The following is a 25,918-nucleotide window of genomic DNA, read 5'->3' as shown; positions in this document are numbered from 1 at the left end:
TATCCAACAACACACCGAAGTTAGGGGCTACAAATTAAAGAAAAATTCAAAATGTTTCAATTTTTTTACATTACACAAATCAAAGAGCCTACCCAAACACAACTCTGTGGCCTTGTAAACAACAACACCACGGAGTTAGGGACTATATAACAAAGAAAAAATCCAATTTTTTTCTTACATTACACAGATTAAAGAGCCTACCCCAACACAATTTCGGGGCCTTGTATCCAACAACATCCCGAAGTTAATGGCTGCAAATCAAATAAAAATCCAAAAAAAATCTTACATTACACAAATCAAAGAGCTACCCAACCACAACTCCGGGGCCTTATATCCAAGAACACCCCGAAGTTAGGGGCTACAAATCAAAGAAAAATTCAAAATGTTTTTTAAAAAATTACATTACACAAATCAAAGAGTCTACCCAAACACAACTCCGGGGCCATATAACCAACAACACCCTGGAGTTAGAGGATAAAAATCAAAGAAAAAATTCAATTTTTTCTTATATATTACACAAATAAAAGAGCCTACCTAAACATAAATCCGGGGTCTTGTATCCAACAACACCCCAGAGTTAGGGGTTACAAATCAAAGAAAAATTCAATTTTTTTCAAATTTTTTGGGAAACCCGCATAGGGGAGTGTGTGGCAAATGATAGGCTTTAATAATATGATAAAACCCAAACAACACCATGAAAACCCAATAAAAGAAGACCCCGTACACGTGGCATCATCTTAGGAGGGTAACAGTACTAAAATGCCCAATAGAGCGTGTCAATATCTCAGGCGTCCATGTGTTGATGCGTCACGACATCCTAACAACTAGGGGACAGCTCAACACGTCCTCTCATTACGAGCGTTCAGGTATCCACATTCCAAAACCCACCAACGACCAAGATGAAAAGGTACACACCCCCAAAATCCTAAACTGAAAGCCTATAAAAGACCTCAAAAATGGGTTTTCGATGTTACTTATTATATTCTCTTGCACACATGCACACACACCACATATATATTCAAATAATTTATATTCTACCCTTCTTCTCCACAAAACCCTTTTCTCATCCTCACGCCGGAGGTGATGCAGGGACGTCGCCCCCCTCCGGTTCTATTTTGCAGGAGCCTAACCAACAACTCAATCACTCATACCCTAATTTCTGCACAAATGGAAGCTAAATCAGGATAGGGAAATGAGAGGAGCCGGGGAAGGATTGGAGTTACCAGATAGTATGAAGGATTTTGATGCTTGCAATATTTAATATAAATACACAATCTGCAGTGTGAAGTTGACTAAATTTTCTTGAAAATCTACTAATTTAAATGATTGTAAAACAAGGCTTTGCAGCATTAGCATTGATGGCTCAGTGTTGGGAGGCTTCTTGGCCTGAGGAGCAGAGTGAAATAGGTAATGGGATCGGGACGCGCTACAATTGCTGCATCTATTTCAGACCTTTTGTAGCAAACTTGGCCAAAGACCTTTCAATGTTAAACCACTCTTAAAAGATGGCAAAATATAAATATATTAAAAAAGCATATATACAATTGTATGCAGGGCTGAAAGATACCTTTGCGACTAATGGTCATCTCTTGGATTCTTCTGCTTTATTCTTAAAGCTTCAGAAATTTTTCATCCTTATCTTGTGGGGATAAGGGGTATCCTGTAAAGTGTAAAAAGATACGGGCTTTATAGATAACCTGTGCTAGGTAGAGTTACTGTTTTCTCAGCGTTTTTTTATCTTAACAATTCTAAGCATGAAGGAATGCTTAAGATGGTTGGCTCGTATACAATTTTCTCTGGGTGATGCCTTCAACCATGATCAGTGTTTAATATCACTCAGAGTAAAACAGACCATTGTATTTTTTGTTTGCAAATTAATTAATCTAAAGTTTAAACCGATCTGCATTCTTTTCCTTTTCCTGTTTTTTTTTTCTTCTAAATTTTGCACTATATTTAGTAAACAAAAAATTAAAATTTTGTAGTTTTGAAATAAAAAAAAACGCAAAACACGAGTACTCTGAATATGTATAAAGTTTATTTTTAAATCACCCCATCCACATGCGTTTGAATTTTTTCCACTAAAGTTTTATGTAAATTATTTGTTGTCTAAATGGCTAAGAGCAAGTTCAACAATGTCTTAGTTAAAGTCTTAAATATAATATAAAATATTATGTCCTAGTAACTTATGACATATTTATATTATTTCAACTCCAATAATGTGCCTTATTCTCATTATATATTTAATATTTATTCTTAAAAGTTTACTTTCATTATTAAGTAAAATATATAGTAGAGAGAGAAAGAGAGACTACAATAATATATAATAAAATATAAAATAGGATAATGAGAGAAGTGACTTAAAAATAAGGCACAAGAGCAAGTCCAAGAGAAACCTTAAAATATGTCCTAAATCAAAATTTAGGGCAATTGATAAAAATAAGAGTTCCAACAGTGTCCTAAACATGCCTTATAGACTTATTTTTAGGGCACCATAGTACATGCCCTATTTCATTTCTACCAATAAAAAATTTGTTTCCCTCTTTTTTACACATCTCTCTTCTCTTATCTTTACTTTTCCCTCCAATTTTAATTCAAATATATTATTATTATTATTATTATAATAATAAGGCAAAACTATAAGGCAAATTGTTGGAATTGATATATCATTTTAATATCCTAAATTAGTAGGACACCATTTTTATTATATTTATAATGCATATGGTAGAACATTGTTGGACTTGCTCTAATGCATCACTAGGGCAGTGTTGAAACTATTTTTCTTATCAATTATCCTAAATTTTGATTTAGAATATCATATAATGGACTTGTTGGACTTGCTCTAAAGATCACAAAACTTTATTACTATGAACAGTCGGATTACGAATAAAGTTATGACCCTAGTTGACAATTAGCGATTAACTGTATGGGATTGAAAATAAGTTTTTTTTGGTGAAATAGGAAAATAAATTTCATCTTCCCACGGATCATGTTTTCCCCCTAATTACAAAACCTGAGACCAATACTCGTAAAGTATATATTTATTTTCCCGCGCTAAAACTAAATTATATATCACTGTACTACTTTCACATATCCCTCCATCTGTAACTATTTGCCTCCATTTTCAAGCTAACAAAAACTAGGGTTTGGTTCTGCCGCAAATCAAATTCAATTGAGGATGGAAATACAGAATCAAATAGCTGAGTTACTGAGCAACACTCTCAGCCCCGACGGCGCCGTCGTCCACGCCGCCACCGATTCTCTCGACCGCCTCTCTCAACACCCTAGCTTCTCCTCTGCTCTCCTCTCCCTCGCCGCCGCCGGTAATTTCCTCTTTTTTTTCACATATTATCTACAAAAATTACGTGGACGGAATTATAAACTTGTTTGTACTTTAGTTAATTTTATGTGTTTAATTGCATTCCTAAATGTAATGGAATTTGTGTTACAAGTGTTGGAGCTGATAATTGGTGAACTGTTTTCAATTTTGGTACAATCGTGATTCGATCTGAAATGGAGTTTATATTACGGAATGAAATGTGTCATCTAATGAGCGGTTTAATACAGACCAAAGATTTTGCGGTGACTCACTTGATATATTGGAGCATACTAAGTGACTTGTATGATAATTAACCCTAGTATGTTTTTAATCTCGAGGAATTAATAAAACTCACTGCTTCCGAGGTTATTAATTTATACAGGTTTAATTGTACAAACCTACAAAATCTGCAAAACCTTCAAGAGTCACTAAATAGAAGAAGAGACAATCTGTAGTTTAGAAATATAAGATTCACTAAGAACAAGTAAGTTCATAAAATTTACGTGTAGGATTTAGAGTTTGTAACAGTTTGTATTTGAACTCAAGCACGTCTATATAAAGTAATTATTGTATCTGCAGATATGGTTGTTAATGAGTTTGGATTTTTTTAGGAGGTGATGACAAAGGTCAAGCAATTGCAGCTGCTACATATCTTAAGAATTACATAAGGAAAAATATTGATGCATCCAAAATCAGCAAAGAGTTTCGAGATGCATTTATGCGAGCTTTGTTTCAAGTGAAACCTGCAGTTCTGAAAGTTTTAGTTGAAGGGGTATGCATTATTGTGAAGTATGAATATAACTGGGCTTGATTATGTGCTTATGTGTGTTATCCTCGTCTGGATGCAGTTTCGGGTGATTGTTGGTGCCGAGTTTGTGAAGGATAATTCGTGGCCTGAACTTATCCCTGAACTGCAATCAGTTATTCGCAACAGTGATCTGATCATTGAAGGTGGCCATACTGATTGGAAAACCATTAATGCCCTAACAGTTCTTCACTCTCTCATTAGACCATTCCAGGTACCTATTGCATGCAAATGAATTATTCAGCTCCTTAAGTTGTTTACAAATGCAATTATTTACTTCAAGTTTGCATAAATAACTATTCAGGACTTCCTTCAAGGTTAAAAAAGCAAGATATCATGTGCAGAAAATATCAAAAAATGTAGAAAGTAATTATAATTACCTTTTTCAAGAGTGACTATATTATTTATTTCTGGCCCATGTTCGTTTATTGATGCCCTTTCTGTGATTAAATGTTCTTATTTAGCTAGGCTTTTATGCACTTTCTTATTAGACACATCATTATACACGGCTTTAGCCATACTTAAAAATGTTGGTAACAGTTAGATAGTATATCTTATTCTGTGGATTAAACTGATTTTTACAACCACCCTTTCTTGGCAGTATTTTCTGAATCCAAAAGTTGCAAGGGAGCCAGTCCCACCGCAGCTAGAGCTCATTGCAGAAAATATTCTTGTACCTTTACTACCCCTGTTTCACCATTTTGTGGAAAAGGTACTTTCTTCATCCTACTTGATATTCTTCTTCTATCTCTCGTATGAAGTGTCCCCGTTGATTTGCCCTCATTTTACTCAAGGAATGTTTTAATGTGGTTTTGGTGTCAATCACAGGCTATACGCAGCCAGTACGGCGCAGTGGTGGAAATTGAGAAGATACTTCTAATCATAAGCAAGTGCATGTATTTTGCTGTAAGTTTTTAGTTATATGTTCCTCATTATTTTCACATACAATTCTTGACCTAGAAAAGAAAAGGAAAAATCAAAATAGGTCAGGCAAACTGCTTTAGTAAATAAGCACCAACTTACAAAGTATAAACCTAAGGCTAATGAGCTAGCAGAAGAATCAAAAAACATAAACATGCAGATGGCAGTTAAGTTAAGCTTGGGCAGAAACCCTCGTGGTAGGTTCGGTTACTGACTTTGTTAATTTTGCTCATACTTCCTGTGAGCTTTTGTTGAAACTGTTTGAAAGTTTTCAGTTTTTTTAAGTTTCTATTATGTTAGGTCACACACACTGTAGAGGGGGGTGAATACAGTGTATAGCACAATCAAATAGAACTCTAATAATTCAAGTAACAGAAAACAAACTTTATTTAAAACAATAAACTCTGTTACAGTATGGAATTGTCATCTCTCAGTGATGAACAAATATCACGAGAGCTGCTAGGGTTACAATGAATAATATTCTCGATAATGATAACACTTATAGTGTAAACCCTATGTCTGTGTTCATATACTACACAGTTACAAGATAATCGCTAATTGATATGGAGTATAATTCTGCTTCCTAAAATATATCAATCAGATATCTTTTCTTCCAAGTATTATATTCTTCGTATAATTCCTTCTTCATGCATATCTTTTCTTACGTTTGTCTAGATCTTCTCTTCCTGTAAATCAGCTGCCTTCCTTATCTGAATGTTTCCTTTAAGTCCTGATATTATCTTCTGATAAATATCTTCTGAACCTTAAGTACTGATGACTTAAGTTCTGACTTCAGTATAAGTGCTGATTTCAGTTAAGTACTGATTTGTCCTGTTTAAGTAAGATCTGAAATCTAAACATAAATCATATTAGACATGACATTATCAAATATATCTAACAATCTCCCCCAACTTGTAAATTAGCATAATATACAAGTTAACAAATATTTGATGATGTCAAAAACATTAAGTACAAATGCATGAGAATTTGACTAGATAACTACAACTTACAGTCCTTAAAGCTTTACCAACTTTAACTTCTGATAACAACTTCAGTCTATATACATATCAGAATTTAAGTAGTTGTAGATCTTGACTTGGCTTCACTTTCTGATCTCTCTGATGTCAGGAGTTGTTCTGAGATAGTTCTTTAACATCTCTCAGCATATCTAAGTTCATCAATCATCCTCCTTTTAGCATCTTTAAGTTCTGCAGAATCTTCACCAGTTTGAAAGATTGCAGGTCTGAGATCATTAATTTTAGCTTTCCTTATGTCTTGATCCAATCTGATCAAATACGCCTTGTCAGACTCAAGATTGAATTCCACAGCCTTGTAACCCAGAAAGGTAGTTATAATCTTAGCAGAGTTAGGCTTCATTTCAACAATATCACCCTTGTGATCTCTGTACTTTGGAAGATATATGCTGTCAGACTTAACAGAATAAAGCCTTTTCTGTTTCTGAATTTGACTCTTCAAATAGTTTGCAGCACTTTCTGTTATTTTGTCATTCACTTGAAGTAAGAATAATACATGTTCCAGTTCTTCAAAATACTTCAATGAAATAGCATTTTCTCTTATATGCTAAACCCTACCATCTGTCATGAAGTACAACAAGATGTGTTCTTTCAAGTAGGTATGGTAAACCATCTGTACAGATTCTAGTTGATTCAATCTTTCAAGAGTTGCTCCAATACCTGATTCACTTAAGGAAGTTGGATCATTGGTTGTGTTTTGTATTCTTCTTTCATCAGCACTACCCAATCCAGATTTATCTCTTTCTTCCTTTCCAGTAACCACTCTTGCTTCAAAACCACCTACAACAATCTTCAAAGGTTGAGTCTGTTTGGCTTTGTTGAATCCTGGTAGGAGTAACTTTGAAGGTTTAACATGAGCAATGTCAGAGGTTTCCTTTGATTTATCTTCTGATATCAAGTTAACTTGAGCTATGTCAGAGGTTACTTGCTTCTTTGAGATATCAGAACTAACTATATCTTAACTCTGAACAACTTGAGCCATGTCAGAGGTTGTCTTAGAAATTTTTCTTGAAGTCAGAGCAAGATCAGCATCTTCAACAGTAATTTCTTCATCCACAAGAGGCACATAAACCTTGATAGGTTCACCAACTTTCTCTTTGCCCTTGGACCTTGGATCTATCTGCAATTGTGATTTAGCCTTGGTTGCTTCAGGATTTGTTCTTTCTTTTATCAAAATGCCTTTGACCTTTGGAAGTTTCTTTTTACCAACAGAAGCTTCAGATTTAGATTTGATTTTTTCTGACTTAAGTCTAGCTTTTTCTTCCATCAGACTCTCAAAATCCATTCCTGGATTTTCTTTCAGAAATAGCTGTCTTGATATTTCTTCATCAAGATCCAAAAGTTCATCAGAACTTATCCTTTTACCAGTAGCAAAAGTAATTCTTTTTCCAGTATCAGAACTTGTCCTGTGACTTGTAATTTCAGCTCTTCTTGATGAGAAACTTCTACCTTGACCATGACCTCCACCCATTCCAGAGTTTCCTTGGTCATCTTTTTCATCATCCTTCCCCTTCAGTGTCTTCACAGTTTTGCATTTGGACTTAATTACTTTCTCCCCCTTTTTGGCATCAACAGGTAAGAGAAGAGAGACAAGCAATTCCACTGAGGCTTGAATTTCATCGAGTTGAGATTGCTGAGAAGCTTGATTTTTCAAAATATCATCAATCTGAGATTGTTGTTTCTCTTGGGTCTTTTCAATATAAGCAACTCTGTCAAAGGTAGGTTGGAAGAATTTTTTCTTATCAATTTTCTGAGTCGTTTCTTGTTTGAGCAATTCTTCCTGAATTTTATGTAACTCTGCATGAGTTGTTGAATGAAGACCTTGAAGATGTCTAGTACTCAATGCAGTGACTCGAAGCTGTGTCTTGAAATCATCATTAATTAACATTTCATCAGCTTTTGCCAAGTGCCCAACAAGAATCTTTTCAGATGGAACAAAGGTAACCGAGTTCCATTCCTTATTCCACTCCTGTCCTCTAGGAGTTTCACTCCAAGGTACTGGTGCTGCTCTTGTAACAAACTTCTTAACAAGTTCAGATTTATGAACAGTTTGTTGAGGTACATGTCCTGAAGGACCAGCTTCATCAGCATCTGCATTAATAGCAGCATCATCAGTAGTATCAGCATTTAAAGCATCAGAACTGACAGAATCAACATCTTCTGATAAAACAACAGTATGAGAAGCAATTGAGGCTTCAGCATAATCCTCTAAGTGCTGATCTGTTTCCAAGTTCTGATCAACAGCCATATCCTGATGCTCACCTATATTCTGATCAACATTTAGATGCAGAGAAGGTGTTGTAGACAATTCTGGAGTTTGAGTAGCATCAGTAAAACCAGGTTGTGAATATCAATTTCAGCACTTGTGCCTGGGTCTACAGGAGATACAGTTTTATGTACAGGAGACACAGATGGTGTGTTTGCCTTGTCTGTAGCAGCTTCCTGAGTTGGGGACAATGGAGAGGGAGATGCAATAGCTTCAACAAATTCTGATTCTTTTGAGATTAGAGATTCCTGATCTCCTTCCTTAGTTGTTGTTTCCTCATCATCTGAAGCTGACCTTTTAGCTCTCTGTTTCTTGTATCTCTTTGAAGGTGGGGATTCCTTGGGAGGTTCAGCATAAGTCATTCTTCTAAGCCTTTTGAGAAGCTTAGATCCCCCATTTCCAGAATCCTTCTGAGAAGGGACCTTCTCAGCTTCTTTATCAACAGGTTCTGATGCAGAAACCTGTTCCTCAGCTTCCTTTTCTTCTGTATTGTCTGAGGTACAGTCTTTGTCCTCTTGGGCTTGGAAGATGAAGGCTTCACAATATGTGCTGATGATGAAGGTTGAGGTAGCTGTGAAGTTTTGAGATATGTTCGGACAGAAGGTAGAGTAGATTGAGGTGTATGTGTGGTATGTTCTGATGGGTGGTGAGTTGTCTGGGTTGTGGTGGTGGGTTGTACATCAGGATAAACAGATCTGTAGGTTAGAGGATCAACATTTACCAAGATATGTTTTACAGACTGAGGTATGCTACAAACTCCAACATCAACAGCTTTTGTTTGTTCTTGGCTAATAAGCCGGACAAAGCTGACGATGAAGAAAAATAGGAAGAAGAAAACAAATTATTTCTTCTTCCGACTCTCTACAAAAAGAATAGCGAGTCGAATGATTCGCTCTTGTTGGCGGAGAGCTTCCAGCCTTTCTTCTTCCAATCGCTCCAGATGGCGATGGTAGTCCATGTAAAAGAACAGGAGGTGTGTGAGAACCTCCTGGGGAACCGAGTCCTAAATCTCATCAGGAATGACAGTTACGTGCCATTCCTGCTGCCAGTCCTCACAACTCAACTCCATGTTGAAGGTCTCATAGTTTAAAAACATATTGTAGTTAACCATGATTGTGTTGGTATTAGGGAAAAGAGAGTGAGTATGTAAGAAAAGAAATGATGTGTAGGCTGATGTGAGGTGATGGTTTATATAGGCAATAGAATGTCAGGAGACGCAAGGATAATTTAATGCGAACAGGTAGAAATAATTCTACCTCGTCTCCCTAGACTGGGAAGAAGAAAAACAGTCATTAGAAGTGTAAAACAGGGTTTAATGCGCACAAGAAACAAGTAAATATTACTGTGCATGTACGTGTTCCACTAACCCTAATTGTATTAACTGTTAATATCTCACTCGTACATATTCTGATTTAAAATAAGACTGTTTCAGATTTTAACCACAAATAAGTCAAATAGAGGATCAGAATTTAATATCAGCACTTAGACTTATATCAGAACTTAACAGTCATCAGAACATGATTTCTTAAATCGAAAAATGAATGCCTATCTCTGTGATTCTTCACACAAATTCTGATTTCGGTTCTTCAGAACTTATTTATCAGAACTTCCATCAGAACTTGTCCTCGGAATTTATGCAATTTGACACATAAACTGTTCATCTAAAACAACATTGAACGCCACAGTAATTTTCATCATTCATATGGAGTGTAAGTTTGTGCATGAAGCAAAATATCAGACAAAGAGTAAAGTCTGATTCACTTCAGTACATCTTAGAAATAAGGCATAACTAAGAACTTTACTAAAAATCTGTCATTATTCTGAAGTTTACTTTTGAATGAGTTCATGCACGAGTCCACCTCAACTGTTTTGTGCTTATTTTATGCATCTTTTGAAATTCCATTTTACAGTGGCTTCTCAGTGTAAGTGAGTCACGATTGCTTATCAGAATTTATGCTATTATCAGAGTATATCTCCAGCAATCATAAAGTGTGAAAAGTCACCAAGAAAAATAATTATTTGCTTTTCTGATGCATATTACTTAATATCAGCAATGCACTTGGGTCGTCCCTTCCCCATTTTTAATCTAGATCTCAAAGGAGTACCTGATTTTTATTCCCCTTTCTTTTACTTTTTCTTTTGATGAGTGAGATTTATCAGCACTTAGTACATCCATCAGATTTACTAACATCAGAACTTAACAGATGAGAAGCATTATTCTAGTTTTTGACTTAGTAATAAGATAGACAAATTAAACGTGATTAAACTCAATATCAGAATTTGCTTGTGTCAATAGATTTCCACATAAATAATTACTTCTAACATGGGATCTCTAGTATGTTAAAGACTACTAGGTCAGTATCTAGCACAGTTATCCGCATAGGATTGAATAGTCACATAAATAGTCATATCACTATCAGAGTTTAGAAATTCACATCAGACAACAATCAGTACTTAAGCAATTTTCAATTAGGCACAGAATACACAAAGAAAGTAATATCTGTAAATACTGATCATAAAGTCTGATGTATCAGCTTTTAGATCAAATTTGGATAGCTGTTCAGGGTGAGTCTTAAGAACAAAACATTTGCATCCAAATACATGAAAATACTTCAGATTTGGTTTCTTTTTCTTTACCATCTCATATGGTGTCTTTCCTCGCTTGTTAATGAGTGTTGCATTCTGAGTAAAACAAGCAGTTTGCACAGCTTCAGCCCAGAAATAGGTTGAAAGCTTTGCTTCATCAAGCATTGTACGTGCAGTTTCAATGAGAGTTCTATTCTTGCTTTCAACAACTCCATTTTGCTGTGGAGTTCCAGGAGCAGAAAATTCCTGCTTGATTTCATGGTTTTTGCAGAACTCTTCCATTATCAAATTCTTGAACTCAGTACCATTATCACTTCTTATTATTTTCACAGAATCTTTAACCAATTTATCCAGTTGTCTAACATGATCAATCAAGATAGATGCAGTTTCACTTTTTGTGTGCAAGTAATACACCCATGTGTATCTGGTGAACTCATCCACTATGATCATAGCATATTTCTTCTTTGCAATAGACATGACATTTACTGTACCAAATAGATCAACATGTAGTAGGTGATAAGGCTCAAGAATTAATGATTCAGTCTTGCTCTTGAATGAGAATTTCCTTTGTTTAGCCTTCTAACAAGAATCACAAAGGCCATCAGGAGCAAATACTGACTTTGGCAGTACTCTCACAAAATCTTTCTTGACTAATTCATTTATATTGTTGAAATTTAAATGAGAGAGTTTTTTGTGCCAGTTCCAGCTTTCTTCAATTGATGCTCTACTAATCAAACAGACTGCAGAACCATCAGTACTTGTTGAAAGCTTGGCTTCATAGATGTTACCATGCCTGTATCCTTTCAGAACAGCTTTGCCTGTAGATTTGCTAATAACTTCACAGTGTTCTTCAAAGAAATCTACATGATAACCTCTGTCACAGATTTGACTAACACTCAGCAGATTGTGTTTAAGTCCTGAGACCAGAGCTACTTCTTTAATGATGACATTCCCAAGATTGATATTGCCATATCCCAACGTTTTTCCAATGTTGTCATCTCCATAAAAAACACTTGGGCCAGCCTTCTCCACAAAGTCTGATAGCAGGGCTTTATTTCCAGTCATATGTCCTGAACATCCACTGTCCAGAACTAGGATGTTTTTCCTGTTGCTCTGCAATCACAAAGACCACTAATGATTAGTTTTAAAGACCCAGACTTACTTGGATCCTTTGGCCTTATTAAGTTTGTTAACATTTGCAGCGGATTTAGCATCAGAGTTTATGTTAACATTTTTCTTATCAGAATTTACACTATCAGACTTTGAATCAGAACTTACACTAGAAGGAACAATGCTAACTTTCTTTAAAGAAGATTTTATTTGATAATAATCATAGTACAGACTATGATATTCCTTACAAGTATAAATGGAATGCCATAAACTACCACAATGAAAACAAGGATTTTGTGACTTATATCTAACAGACTGACTCTTAACTGCTGACTTTGAAGGTAAGTAGTTTATGTTCTTCTTCCTGCAAAAAGAAGCCAGATAGTTAGAACTTCCACAGTTATGACACGTTTTTCTAGGAACATCAGGAACAGGCTTATAATCATTGCTTTTATTCACACCTTCCTTTCCATTCCTATTTTCCTAGGTGATTTTACCTTGTTTGCATTTTAACATCTTTCAGCTTATACTTAAGCTGCTTCTTTGTCATTAAGCCTACGTTTACTTCAGTTGTCTTTTCCTGTTTTAGTTTGTCAGAAGTTAATTCCTTTTTAATTTCTGATTTCTCAGTATCAGACTTTACAACTACAAACTTAACAAGTTTTAACTTTGGCTTTTGTTTAACAACTATAGGCTTAATATCTACAGTTCCTTTATTATTTTTATCCTCTCCATAACCTAAGCCCTCTTTCCAGTTTTCACTACTTAACAAATTCTGAGTTGTTTAGCCAGAGTTAGTTCAAGTCCTGATAATCTCTCTTTCCTTTTCTAACTCAGTTTTTAGAGATTCATTTATTTTAAGTACTTCATCCCTAACATAGAAAGTATCATCTCTATCTTTCTTAGTTTGATGGAACATGACTAACTTTTTTTCTAAATAATCATTCCTCTTTTTCCAAGTAAGATTTTCAGAAGTTAATCTTTCACATGTTAAAGTTTGATCTCTATAGCTAATGAACATGGTTTTAAGATATCTTCTCAACTCATTAATATCATCAGTATGAAAGGCATAAGTAGTTTGAGGTAACTTTAACTCAGCAGCTTCATGACTGCTTTCAGCACTTGCCATATCAGCATTTGCTATCAAGGCATAATTCTCCTCACTTTCAGAATCTGAGGTGTCTGTCCAGCTTTTGTTCTTTGTGACAAGAGCCTTGCCTTTGTCACTCTTCACTTTCTGGCAATCAGGAGATATGTGGCATTTCTCACCACAGTTGTAGCATTTGACATTTGTATAATCTCCTCTGTCAGACTTTCCTCCTTTGACCTCAGATTTTCTGAAATTCTTCTTATCAGAACTTGCACCTTTCCTGGAAAACTTCTTTCCCTTCCTGAACTTTCTGTATGCAATCTTCGTGATTCTTTTCACCATAAGAGCACACAGCTTCATCATCTCTTCATCAACATCCGTCTCCGGCAGGCTTTCAGATTCTGAGTTATCATCACTATCAGTACTTGATGACTCAGTATCAGACTCTGTGAAGAGAGCTTTACCCTTGCCTTTCCTTGAGGTAGCTGCCTTGGGGGATTCTTCTTCAGCCTTAAGAGCAACTGTCCTTGACTTTCCTCCTTTTCTCTTGCTTCTTTATTCTATCTCAAGTTCATGAGTCTTGAGCATCCCATAAATTTCATCAAGAGTCGTTTCATCAAGATTATAGTTGTCTCTTATAGTTGTTGCCTTCAAATCCCAGCTTTCAGGAAGAGCTAACATGAATTTAAGATTTGAATCTTCTAGATCATACTCCTTATCAACCAGTGACAAATCATTCAAGAGCTTGACAAATCCGTCATATAAATCAGTCAATGACTCAGTTGGCGTTGAGTCAAAGTGTTCATACTCTTGAGTGAGTATTGTCTTCATGTTCTTCTTGATCGAATCAGTTCCCTGACATCTTGTTTCCAAGGCATCCCATATCTCCTTTGCAGTCTTGCAGTTAATTACCCTGTTTGACATTACATTATCAATAGCACTATGCAGTAAGTGTCGTACCTTCGCATCCTTAGCAATTAAAGCGATATTTTCAGTAGTGTAATCACTCTTCTCCTTTGATACAAACTTTGCTGCTTCACCTGCAACTGCAACAACGAGCTTTGTTGGTTTGTGACGTCCTTCCTTGATTCTGTCAAGATATTCAGGATATGTAGCTTTCAGAAACATAGTCATCCTCACCTTCCATATGGGATATTCAGACGGTTTCAATATGAGAACTCTAATAGTCTCATATCGACTATGGATTTGTGTCTTTGGTGGTTCTTCAGTTTTGGTGGCTTGGTTGGAGTTTCTGCTTCAGACATGATTGTTTTGGATCTTAAACTGTTTGTGTGTTAACAGATAGGCTCTGATACCACTTGTTAGGTCATACATACCGTAGAGGGGGGTGAATACAGTGTATAGCATAATCAAATCGAACTCTAATAACTCAAGTAACAGAAAACAAACTTTATTCAGAACAATAAACTCTGTTACAGTATGGAACTGTCCTCTCTCAGTGATGAACAAATATCACGAGAGCTGCTAGGGTTACAATGAATAATATTCTCGATAATGATAACACTTATAGTGTAAACCCTATGTCTGTGTTTATATACTACACAGTTACAAGATAATCGCTAATTGATATAGAATATAATTCTGCTTCCTAAAATATATCAATCAGATATCTTTTCTTCCAAGTATTCTATTTTTCATAGAATTTCTTCTTCATGCATATATTTTCTTACGTTTGTCTAGATCTTCTCTTCCTGTAAATCAGCTGCCTTCCTTATCTGAATGTTTCCTTTAAGTCCTGATATTATTTTCTGATAAATATCTCCTGAACGTTAAGTACTGATGACTTAAGTTCTGACTTCAGTATAAGTGCTGATTTCAGTTAAGTACTGATTTGTCCTGTTTAAGTAAGATCTGAAAACTAAACATAAATCATATTAGACATGCCATTATCAAATATATCTAACAATAAACACAATTTGTGGTGTGAAGGTCACTAAATTTACTTAAAAGCCTAGTACTGTTTCTCTTGGTCTTTACACTAGAAAAATCTGGGTTTCTATTGTGTGCATCAACCTGTGAATTCTTTTTTCTTATATAACCATGTTTTTGACGTGTATATACTTCAAGTCAAAGAAATTGTTCATTTTATGAAAGAGATAAAGCTCCTCATTTATTTTCAAAGGTTGATTTGTAGCTGTGTTAGAAGCCTCAAATTCATAAACAAGTAATGTTTGTTCATATGCTGAGCCCCGTAACTTGTATTTCCCCATTCTGCCCTTGCCGATTTTTTTATTAACTGCAGCCAGTTTTGTAGGTGAGATCACATATGCCATCTACTCTGGAATCTCTGCTTCCTTCACTTTGTAAGGACCTTTTTGTGATTTTAAATTCATTGAGATTTGACGGTGAGGAAATTTTGGAAGATGGGTATTTGCTCAGGCTGAAGACAGGGAAGAGAAGCCTGCTTATATTCTGTGCTTTGGTCACACGACATAGGAAGTTTTCTGATAAGTAAGGCAACCAAAGATAAAATTTGACCATCTACCTATCTATTTCTGTATAAATGATAATTAGCAGAATTTTTTGTAAGGTTGCTATTAATGTTAACATTTCTTCAATCACAGGCTGATGCCAGACATCATAAAGTGTGTTTCAAATATAGTCAAGCATAGCACAAACATCAGTGTAAGTCTCTATGCTTGCTAGCATACTCGTATTACCTACTATATTTCTTAAAAACAAGATTTCATATACCAAGGGCAACATGAAACTACAATGTATTTCCTATGCACCTTCACTTCACTTCTATATCCTAATTATCTTTTGACTGTTGGTCAGTTGGTGCTTTGCTGTCATTCTTAATATATTTGTGATTTTTTGTTCTTTTAGTTGTACAGTTGCACACAAGTTTATCTTTTAAATTTTGTTGCTTCAGATAATTCAGATTGTTTATAACCTCAATTGTTCATTATTAATTTGTAAATCTATCTGTGCAGAAACTGGACTTTCTCTCGGAAAGGATTATTTCATTAGCATTTGATGTTATCTCACGCGTTCTAGAAACAGGGCCAGTAAGCTCATTTGGTTCATGTCTCTTTTATTTTTTGTTTTTTGAAAGGCCAGTTGTATCATATGTTTTGTTTTTCCTAGGCTTAATTCTTAGGGATGTGGCTCTTAAATTGCTTCAGCTGAGCACTTTATTCTGAATAACTCTTTTCTATATTATTTTTATTTTATTATTTTTTCAAATGATATAGGGTTGGAGGCTTGTTTCACCCCATTTCTCATCTTTGTTGAACTCAGCAATCTTCCAAGCAATGGTGATGAATGAGAAGGTATAATCTTTTAATGTTCCTGATTTGGATGAGTTTTTTTTTATCTTAATCAATAATGATATAAGTACTTTCTAGCATGATTATCAGCTTTAGTAGATAGAATGATATCATTCATAGGGTGGGGATTTGGATTTTAGTAGATGGAAATCATCTTTGTATGTAAATCTTTGCATCAAAGGCTTCCCCAAATTCAAATTTCATCGTAATCTCACACTTCTTGAATGTTGGATGGAACTAATTTAATAAAATGTTCGCAAGTAGGATATTGCAGAATGGGAAGAAGATCCTGATGAATTTATCCGGAATAATCTTCCATCTGATGTGGTATATATCTACATACACTGTGCTTTTTAACATTACCTGAAAAGTACACATACACACGCACAGACACCTATATGTATTTGTGTTTTTATTTTTAATGTTGCAGGGGGAAATTTCTGGATTTAGAGAGGATTTGTTCTCACCAAGAAAAAGTGCCTTGAATTTGCTTGGTGTTATATCAATTTCAAAGGTTAGTATCACTAATAATGATTTTTCCATTGATAATACTGATGAGTTCTTGGTGAATAGTTCTTTATGTCTGCAGGGGCCTCCTGTTGCGGCTTCCGTTTTGTCAAAGCGTAAAAAAGGTGAAAAGAATAGGCAAAAGAACCGTAGTTCTATGGGGGAGTTGTTAGTTATTCCCTTTTTGTCAAAGTTTCCCATTCCCACTGATATTACTACATCTGTACCGAAGATTGTGAATGAGTGAGTTCACAATAAACTCTCCAAAATTAAGTTTTTTACTATGGTGACATCAATATGTTCTGTCCAGCTGTATTACTTATGTTCTGCTGTATGTTGCAAATTGTTATGGTGACATCAGTATATTCTGTCCAGCTGTATTATTTATGTTTTTTTGTATGTTGCAAATTGCTAAAATAAATTCCGGGCCAAAAGGAGCATGGACTTTGTAAATGAGATTAATAATTTTAAGCGTCTATAAATTTCTATCTGATATGGAGTTAATCTCCCCCATCCCAAGAAGCCTTGAACCTGACAGAGGCCTTCGATAATTACTGTGAAGCACCGTTTATTTATCATCATTTTGTAAAACCTCATTGTAAGATGCTGAGTCAAACTGGTTCTCTCTATATATTTCAATGTAATATCTTTTCCCAAAAATACGCTTACCATCACATTTGCTGTAATAAAGTTTTTTTTTATTTTGTGTACAGTTACTTTGGCGTTCTTATGGCATATGGAAGCCTTGTGGATGTAAGCGGACTTCACTTTTTCAGTTTAGTGAATCTTCACTTAAAGTTTTCATTTCACCTGATCTTGATTTACCTTCTTTTTAATCTTATAATGCACACTCAGTTCCTAGGAGAGCAGAAAGCAGCATATGCAACAAATATTATTCGGAATAGGATTCTGCCATTGTATAAAGAATCTGCCTTCCATCCTTATTTGGTTGCCACTGCGAACTGGGTGCTTGGAGAATTTTCTTCTTGTATTCCTGAAGTGAGTAATTTTTAATTTGTTACTTGTGTTAAACATATGATCCAATTAAACCCTCCTAAAACCTTAAGGCTTGAGGAGAGGTTATATTGCCTGAAAGATGGGCTTTGGGCTACTTGTGTACTGGGGTGTAATTTTAATCCCTCTTGTGAGTTTGATTCTTGCTTCTTTAGGACATGAGTGCAGATGTCTATTCTTCACTACTTAAAGCGTTGACATTGCCAGATATGGGGGATATTTCATGTTATCCTGTGCGAGTGTCTGCTGCTGGTGCCATTGCTGAACTTGTTGAGGTATGTGGCAGTGTACGTGGTCTGTCCTGAATATTATTCTGTTGCATATTTTCGTAAATTTTAATTTCTTTATTGCTCTGTGCCTTTGTTCTTGTCAGAATGAGTACCTGCCACCTGAATGGTTACCTGTCCTTCAAGTAATCGCTGGTAGGATTGGTGATGAAGATGAAGAAAGCTCGATTTTGTTTCAACTTCTTTCTACTTTGGTGGAGGCTGGAGGTGAGAGTGTAGCGCCTCATGTCCCACATATTGTTTCATTGGTGGTCAGAGCAATCTCGAAGTACATGGCTACTAACCCAGAGCAATGGTCTCAAGTATGTGCTATAATCTTCATGGATTTCTTTTTATTTTAAATCTGGATTTTTTTTTTTGATTTTTCTGGAGGAATAATTCATGCCAACGTCGAAGTATTATTTTGGTTTACACTCGTTTGTTTCTCTGTTATGTTGGAGTTAATATAGTAACTGTCGCATCATACCATCTCCTGTTGAAAATCCTGCTCGTGCTATAGGGTATGGCCTCAGTGGCTCAATCCCCAATTTTAACTCTTTTGTTTTCCCTCAAACAGACGGTAGAACAGGGATTTGCGGCATTAGCAGTGATGACCCAGTGTTGGGATGCCTCTGAGCCTGAGGAGCAAAGTGAAACAGGTAACTTGCGGGAATCAGGTCGGGCTACAATTGCTACAGCTCTATCAGACCTTTTGCAGCAAGCTTGGCAAAGACCTGTGCAACAAGTGGTTAGTTATGAACATTGTTTATATGATATGTTTTTGGTTTTGATTTTTGAAAATGAAATGTTTGTAAAGAAAAGAAGCTACTTGAACAGAACATATACTGCTTTCATTTTTACCACTGGTTTGTATTTGTTTAGATAATCTTAAATTAATTATCCAAGATTAATCCAACAGATTACATATTTTAGTTTGAATCTATAGTGCCACACTTCATATGTGATTAGATTGTTGGCGTTCTCAAGCTGTAAGATTACTAGGCATTGTAGAGCTAAGCTGGAACCGCAGTACTGGAAAAACTTACTAGTGAAGACCGACTTTTAGGAAACTCTAATGCCTAATGGAAATATGCTCATGAAGCCCTAAGGTTAATGCTATCAAGGAATTTTTCTATCTGTAGTGAGAAATTTACTGATTGGACAATATATACAAAAAATTAACTTTACAAGATTCCGGGAGTATGTTATATAGACAGCATAATTTGTAGCTCGCATTCACCTGACACCAGCATTTTTGTGTTCTAGCTAGTAATTATTTTTCTTTCTACAATTTCTAAATCTACTTATACGAGGAATTAGGGAAATTAAATTGTAATTGCCTTTTATTCCTTGATCATATGCTCATATAAACACTGTTTATGCACTGCAGGAATGTGATATTGATCAATTGTCTCCCCCATCTTCCTGCATTGATGATATATCAGCATTGCTCAGTTTCATTGTGCGAACTGTCAATGAACGTGAATTAGCTATGAAGCTAAAAGTTCCAGAGTTGATTCTAGTTTGGGCTTCTCTAATTGCTGACTGGCATGCATGGGAGGAAATGGAGGACTTGTCAATTTTCACTTGCATCAAGGAAGTTGTCAATCTAAATAGAAAATTTGTTCTTAAAAATTTTATTGTTGGGGATATACCATCTCCTCCAGCTCCCCCAGTGCCACGATCTTCTGTCATTGAAGGAGTAAGTTCCTTTATCTGTGAGGCCTTTTCACAATATCCATCTGCAATATGCCGAGCTTCCACATGTGTTCATGCACTCTTGCATGTCCCGGCATACTCATACGAATCAGAAGGTGTCAAGCAGTCACTGGTCAGAAATTTCAGCCATGCTGCATTTTCTCATTTCAGAGAAATCCGAAGCAAGCCTTGTTCTTTGTGGTCACCGTTGCTGCTTGCCATTTCATCATGTTATTTGTGCTATCCTGATATTGTGGAGGATATACTGGAAAAGAATGAACCTGAGGGCTTTACAGTCTGGGCATCTTCCCTCGCATATGTCTCGAGTAGCAAGTTTGAACCTGGTCTATCAACAGAGTCTGAGATTAAGTTGACTGGTTAGTAATTTGACACGTATGAAATTTAATTATTTTATAAGCTTTCAACAGAGTAAAGCTATGGAATAATTAACATTTGTAGGTGCTCCTGAATTAATCAGGTCGGTTTAGGATCAAATTGAGCTATTATTTCTAGATTCCATCCTCTATATTAGTTTCTCAGACAGAAGTCTTCTTCATATGCATTGGATATGATCCATTCAAAGGAAGTCATAAGTGATTATGACTGCTTGGATTCCAAAATGGTCACAATATTTTAATGTAGGCAATTCATGCAAAAGCCGAGTCCTTTGCAGTCATAATTAAGTTACTCGTAATCTTTGTTTCTGGATGTGATTTGGCATTTTATGTCACTATTTTTTCTGAATTATATTTGTTGTATTAGCAATTACTCTTGACAGTTCTCTTTCCTTTTTTTACTACCAGCTCTATCCCAATCTGCTCTATGCAGAGGTCATTATATGGTTAGAGCAGAGCTCTTATAAAATGTTCTATAATTTGATTAATAAAGGACATCACAGAATTTCTTTGTAAATGACTTTCAGTGCTAGCCTTGGCAAAGCTGGTTGAACAGCTGCTGAGCGTCAGATACCAGGGTGGTGGTCTGCTAGAGGATTGCTTCGTTGCTCTAATAGAGGCATCTCTAAGATTAAAAGCAGTGCAGGAAGAAGATGAGGAAGAAGATGAAAATGTCGAGACTGAAGATGAAGATGATGAAGATGATTCAGAAGATGATAGTGATGAGGTTCGGTCAGCTAACTTTTATTTCCTGTACATTGTCTATTTATATGGCAATGATAAGCTCCCCGTGTTAATAGCCGCTGTCCCTGTCTCTCTCTCTACCTTCATGCTTCTCATTCCAATTGTTGTTTCCCAAGAACTTCATTATGCATATGATTGTATGTCAGCCTTGCCCCAAATGATTAGGGAGAACCTCAAAATGTTTCAACAATTTAACGGGACCTGTCTTGTACCAAACTTGTGTTGTTTTCACTTCACTATTTCTCATTCATTATTGTTCTAGGAATCTGAGGATGAACCTGAAGAAACTGAAGAGGAATTCCTTGAAAGGTGTGCCGAAGCTGCTGCTGAGTTGGATGATGGAACTATCTTGGAGGAAGGTGACGTGGAAGATCACGAGCTGGAGATTGAATTAGGTAAATACACTTGCTAATGCTACTATTCATAATGAATATATCATGATGGTTATTATTATGAGAAGTATTCTAGGTTGCTAGGCTGATGTTAAATGATTGTTTTATTTTCTGAAGTTCTATTTCATCAGGTCATAGGATTTACTTGAAAAGAAATAGAAAAAATATATTCTTGGGAGTCATATTGTTTGCATCTTTCAAAAGTACGACTTACAAATTAATCATATCAGTTTATCTGCAAACTTGTGCACGAACAAGGTGATCTGGATGACAGTTTAATACTGACATTCAGTCAAAATTGCTCAGTTCACAACATTAGTCATTAGATATATGCTTGATATTTTCTAATGCTGTCAGGATGATGCCTCTCATCACTTGTAAGTTGCGACTTAATGTAGAATTCACCACTTATCAAGTGAGTAATGTTTGTCTGATCTGTTCACATGTAGAGCAAAAATATAAAAGGTTAAACAAGAATGAGAAACATACACTGTTCATACAAATCCAAAGAAGTAATTGTCCTATTATTATTATCTAGTGGAGTTGATATACTTTTTTGTTTAATAGGTAGTCTGGATGACATTGATCCAGAGACTATAATGCAGTCTCTGGTGCAGAGACACCATCAAGTTCTAGCATCAGTATCCGTAACTCAGGAGCTCATAACAAATTTCCTCACCACCTTTCCAGATTTCCGGTCATTCCTACAACAGCCTCTGCAATAGTGTGCTCTTGAAAACAACACACATAGCATCGTCGTTGTATACTTGTTTGTATAATTTATTTGATGCGTGAACGTGATGCAGTGCTGTTATATAATGAATTAGGGTGCATATGCTACATAAATTATTCTTGTTAAAAGTAATATTTGTGTAAATTGTTTTGCCATTAAATTGGATCACACTTGTGTAGATTGTTTCTTTTACGGTTCTACCTTTAGTAGGAGATGGAAGTATTTGATATATTTGCAGTTAGAAAACATGTACACATTCACTTTTAGCTGTGATTTTAAACGATAGTTACTTTGTTAGATAAATAAAGCCCTGACAACAGAACAAAAGTAACGACATACAAATAAAATTTTCATATCCATAAGCCCCGGGAAACATTACGAACTTAGGCTAGTTCTTATTTCTGTTTAATTATTCTACTCAAACTTTATACAAAGTACATATAGTAAAAGTTGATAAATGAAAACTATAGTTTTTTGGTGCTATAAATGAAAAATATAGTTGATATTATAAAATATTCTTTTCAAATTTACATCCAAAATGATTAAGTTGATTCAGAATTGTGGTCAGTATAGTTTGCATTGCTATAGGGCCATGATTCACATCTCTCAATCAAATGTAAAAAAATTGTTTTCTTTCATAAATAAAAAGAAGATAATGGTAACATAAGTTTTTACCCTTTCACCTCCATGTTTACACCTTAATATTTTTGTTGACCTAATTCCATGACTATAGAAATCAGTTGATTTCTAATAATTATCAATACTTTAAACAATTTAACAAATCATTCAATTTTTAAAACAAGGTCAATAAATCAAAAATTGATAGTTCAATTAATTAGTTTTGATTTCCGAAATTTGTATTTACGGGTATTTTTATTTTATTTTTTTTCCAAGAACAAACCAAAACAAAGGCCAGGCTGAACACAGCACCGAAACCAAGCCCAAGTCCAGTAAAGCCCATCACACAATCTTCCCTTGTCCATATAAATATCCAAGCAACAACCCCCAAAACCCTAGCCACGTTTCAGCCACAAAGATGCAGATCTTCGTAAAAACCCTAACCGGTAAAACCATCACTCTCGAGGTCGAATCCTCCGACACAATCGACAATGTCAAATCCAAGATCCAGGACAAGGAAGGCATTCCCCCGGACCAACAACGCCTCATCTTCGCCGGAAAACAGCTCGAAGACGGCAGAACCCTAGCTGACTACAACATCCAGAAGGAATCAACTCTCCACCTCGTCCTCCGTCTCCGCGGCGGCGGCAAGAAGCGTAAGAAGAAGACCTACACTAAGCCTAAGAAGATCAAGCATAAGCATAAGAAAGTCAAGCTCAGTGTGCTTCAGTTTTATAAGGTGGATGAGAGTGGCAAGGTTCAGAAGCTGAGGAAAGAGTGTCCTAATGCGGAGTGTGGTGCTGGCACTTTTATGGCCAATCATTTCGATAGGCATTATTGTGGCAAGTGTGGCCTTACTTATGTTTATCAGAAAGCCGGTGGCGATTAATCGAGTTATCGAGATTTGTTAAAGTTTTATCTTATGTTTTCGTATCAAGGATTTTGTTGGATAATGTGTTTTGTTTTCGGTTATGTTATGTTATGACTGTTTGGAATAATTTTGTTGATTATTATGTTCCGAAGCTTAATTACCTATGATGCTCGGTTAATTTAGTTATGTTGCGTTAATGTTGAATGAGGATTTGGTTATGATTTGTTGAATTTTGGATTATGTTATGACTGTTCGTTTGGAACAACTTTGTTGCGGTTTAGAATTGGTAGTTGTTGCTTAATTATTATGTTTAGAGCGTAATTATTTATAATGCTTGGTTAATTTAGTTGTGCTGCTTAATATTTGAATGAGGATTTGATTAGAATTTGTTGAATTTTGGATAATGTTATCCCTGTTTTAAATTATTTTGTTTCTGTTGGATTTTCTTTTATGATGGATATATGATGAAATTTGGTAGGACTTTATCGATGTAGGTTGTTTTATTTGTGTAGCTGTTGGTCCCTATACTTGATTCTTATTGCTGAGCTTGATATTCTGTTTGAAATAATTTGGTTTAGGTTGTTTTACTTGCGTAGCTGTTGGTGCCTATACTTGAATCTTATACCTGAGCTTGATATTCTGTTCGAAATAATTTAGTTTTGGTTTAGACCTGTTCTGATGGATAAAGATATTAGCCTGCTTGGAAGTAATGCTTTCTATATATATATATATATATATATAGATATAGAGGTGTTACAGGTTTAAGTTTGATGTGCTAGACTGCTAGGACTCCATAAGATTTGCGTGCCTGGTTTGCATGGATGCAGGTACCTATATAGTTACCTATGTGATATGGTTTTTTACAGTAATGTTCAGAGTTAAGAATTATGATTATGTGAGTTATGTAATTTATTTGGGGTTAAAATGTTTTGCTTAATATAGAGAGCAGCTATACTTTGTTGAATGTGTTGAGATGTAGTTCTTAGTTATGTGCTAGGTGCGTAGGATTGTGTTCCCTGATTTGGTTAGTTGTATATATATTGATGATAATTATGTTGAAAGTGTAATTATACATATCGAAATGTCATTTTGCTTTTGAGATAATATTTTTTAGCTTAAAAACATATATATCTGGACCTGGAGATCATAATTTCTATATATTTGAAAGTTTTGATGTATAATTACTGAGCTTCAATTTTTTAAACTTTGGTTTACTTATTTTGGTCCTGTATAAATAAGTAGTTTTAAATATGTTTGTAATTAAATCTACAGCATCTACCAAAGTATATAGAATAAACACTAAATATTGTTTTGAATGCTATAAAGTACATGTATGATATCCCTCTTATCAGTTAATGGTGACATCAGCCCAATTTTAGTATAATGAATTTCTAGTTGAAGGCTTATGAAAAGCACATACTCTATTTTTTCAGCACTAAGCAGATTAATTTAGGTGGCATAAACTTGTAATTTGATAGCTGGTACAAGTTATTTTGTTGGTATAAATTTGTATTTAATTAGCATGGTAAGAGTTTAGATTGGTCTGAGCGCTGTTGGCTCAAGAATTAACTTGAATTTAGTGTGAATTAGCATGGTGTCTCATCCAGATTTTGATCAAGTTATCTGATAAATTACTTTTTAGTACTAGTTGTTTGTCCGGTTCTTTGCCAATGGTTTATTGTGCAATTAATAAGAAATTTGGATGCATATGTTTACATAGCCAAAATCTGTATTGATAGGCAAAGTTAATTACTACAATTTACATGTGTTCATTTACTTGTTCATTGTGTTTGTAGTGTGTTTGACCAGCGTAAAACAGTAGATTGATAATGTTAGCATGGATTCTACAAACATTTTACATGTAGCAAGCTATAGCTGTTCCATTCTCTGTTGCCCCTCCACTTTTGGTCCTGTCAAAGCTTTGTGTGTGTTTTCTTTCCTTCGTGAAGTTCACAATTTATGTGTGTTTCCTGTATACAATTCTGCCTCGGGATTGGAAGTTTACAAGCTAAAAAGTAACTTGTAAATTAAGATTTGTTTAAAGTAATATTTTGGTTTTTTCCGTGGGCAAACAAAAAAAAATCATAAGTGACTCTTACCTTAAATCACGAGTAGAAAATGGGATATAGGTAGTTCTTCGAATAAATTTATTTTGAATGTCTAGTATTTTTTTTTGTCATTAATCTATTAATCTGAAAATAGTTTTTTTTTTGAAAATTAAAATTTTAGTTATATATTTTCAGTTACAACTTTAAAAAA

General features: G+C 35.2%; 2 protein-coding genes across 2 annotated transcripts; both read left to right on the top strand.

The window, feature by feature from the left end:
• The first annotated feature begins 3,025 nt into the window (after positions 1-3,025).
• Positions 3,026-22,368, top strand: LOC141686649 (importin beta-like SAD2). Its single transcript, XM_074491688.1, has 21 exons — positions 3,026-3,320; positions 3,928-4,088; positions 4,165-4,335; positions 4,723-4,833; positions 4,950-5,027; positions 15,404-15,600; positions 15,714-15,774; positions 16,086-16,160; positions 16,347-16,424; positions 16,686-16,748; positions 16,852-16,935; positions 17,011-17,171; positions 17,642-17,681; positions 17,784-17,927; positions 18,098-18,217; positions 18,316-18,531; positions 18,786-18,956; positions 19,599-20,283; positions 20,829-21,028; positions 21,308-21,440; positions 22,005-22,368. The coding sequence occupies exons 1-21, from the start codon at positions 3,176-3,178 to the stop codon at positions 22,160-22,162; spliced, it is 3,252 nt and encodes a 1,083-aa protein (XP_074347789.1). The 5' UTR covers positions 3,026-3,175; the 3' UTR covers positions 22,163-22,368.
• An 808-nt stretch (positions 22,369-23,176) lies between these two features.
• LOC141686240 (ubiquitin-ribosomal protein eS31 fusion protein-like) lies at positions 23,177-23,889 on the top strand. Its single transcript, XM_074491287.1, has one exon. It carries the CDS (start codon positions 23,207-23,209, stop codon positions 23,675-23,677), a length of 471 nt encoding a protein of 156 aa, XP_074347388.1. The 5' UTR covers positions 23,177-23,206; the 3' UTR covers positions 23,678-23,889.
• Positions 23,890-25,918: the final 2,029 nt, after the last annotated feature.

The sequence above is a fragment of the Apium graveolens genome, chromosome 9 (assembly GCF_009905375.1).
Source record: "Apium graveolens cultivar Ventura chromosome 9, ASM990537v1, whole genome shotgun sequence".
NCBI classification, from domain to species: domain Eukaryota; kingdom Viridiplantae; phylum Streptophyta; class Magnoliopsida; order Apiales; family Apiaceae; genus Apium; species Apium graveolens.
The sequence above is the reverse complement of the archived record's forward strand: the minus strand, read 5'-3'. Positions and strand labels throughout refer to the sequence as shown.

Bases quoted from the DNA above. Each gene is read 5' to 3' on its own strand.
- LOC141686649 (XM_074491688.1), top strand. From the start codon at position 3,176: ATGGAAATACAGAATCAAATAGCTGAGTTACTGAGCAACACTCTCAGC. The intron at 15,775-16,085 runs GTAAGTCTCTAT...CTATCTGTGCAG, and splicing joins AGCATAGCACAAACATCAGT to AAACTGGACTTTCTCTCGGA. The intron at 18,218-18,315 runs GTATGTGGCAGT...TGTTCTTGTCAG, and splicing joins CCATTGCTGAACTTGTTGAG to AATGAGTACCTGCCACCTGA.
- LOC141686240 (XM_074491287.1), top strand. From the start codon at position 23,207: ATGCAGATCTTCGTAAAAACCCTAACCGGTAAAACCATCACTCTCGAG.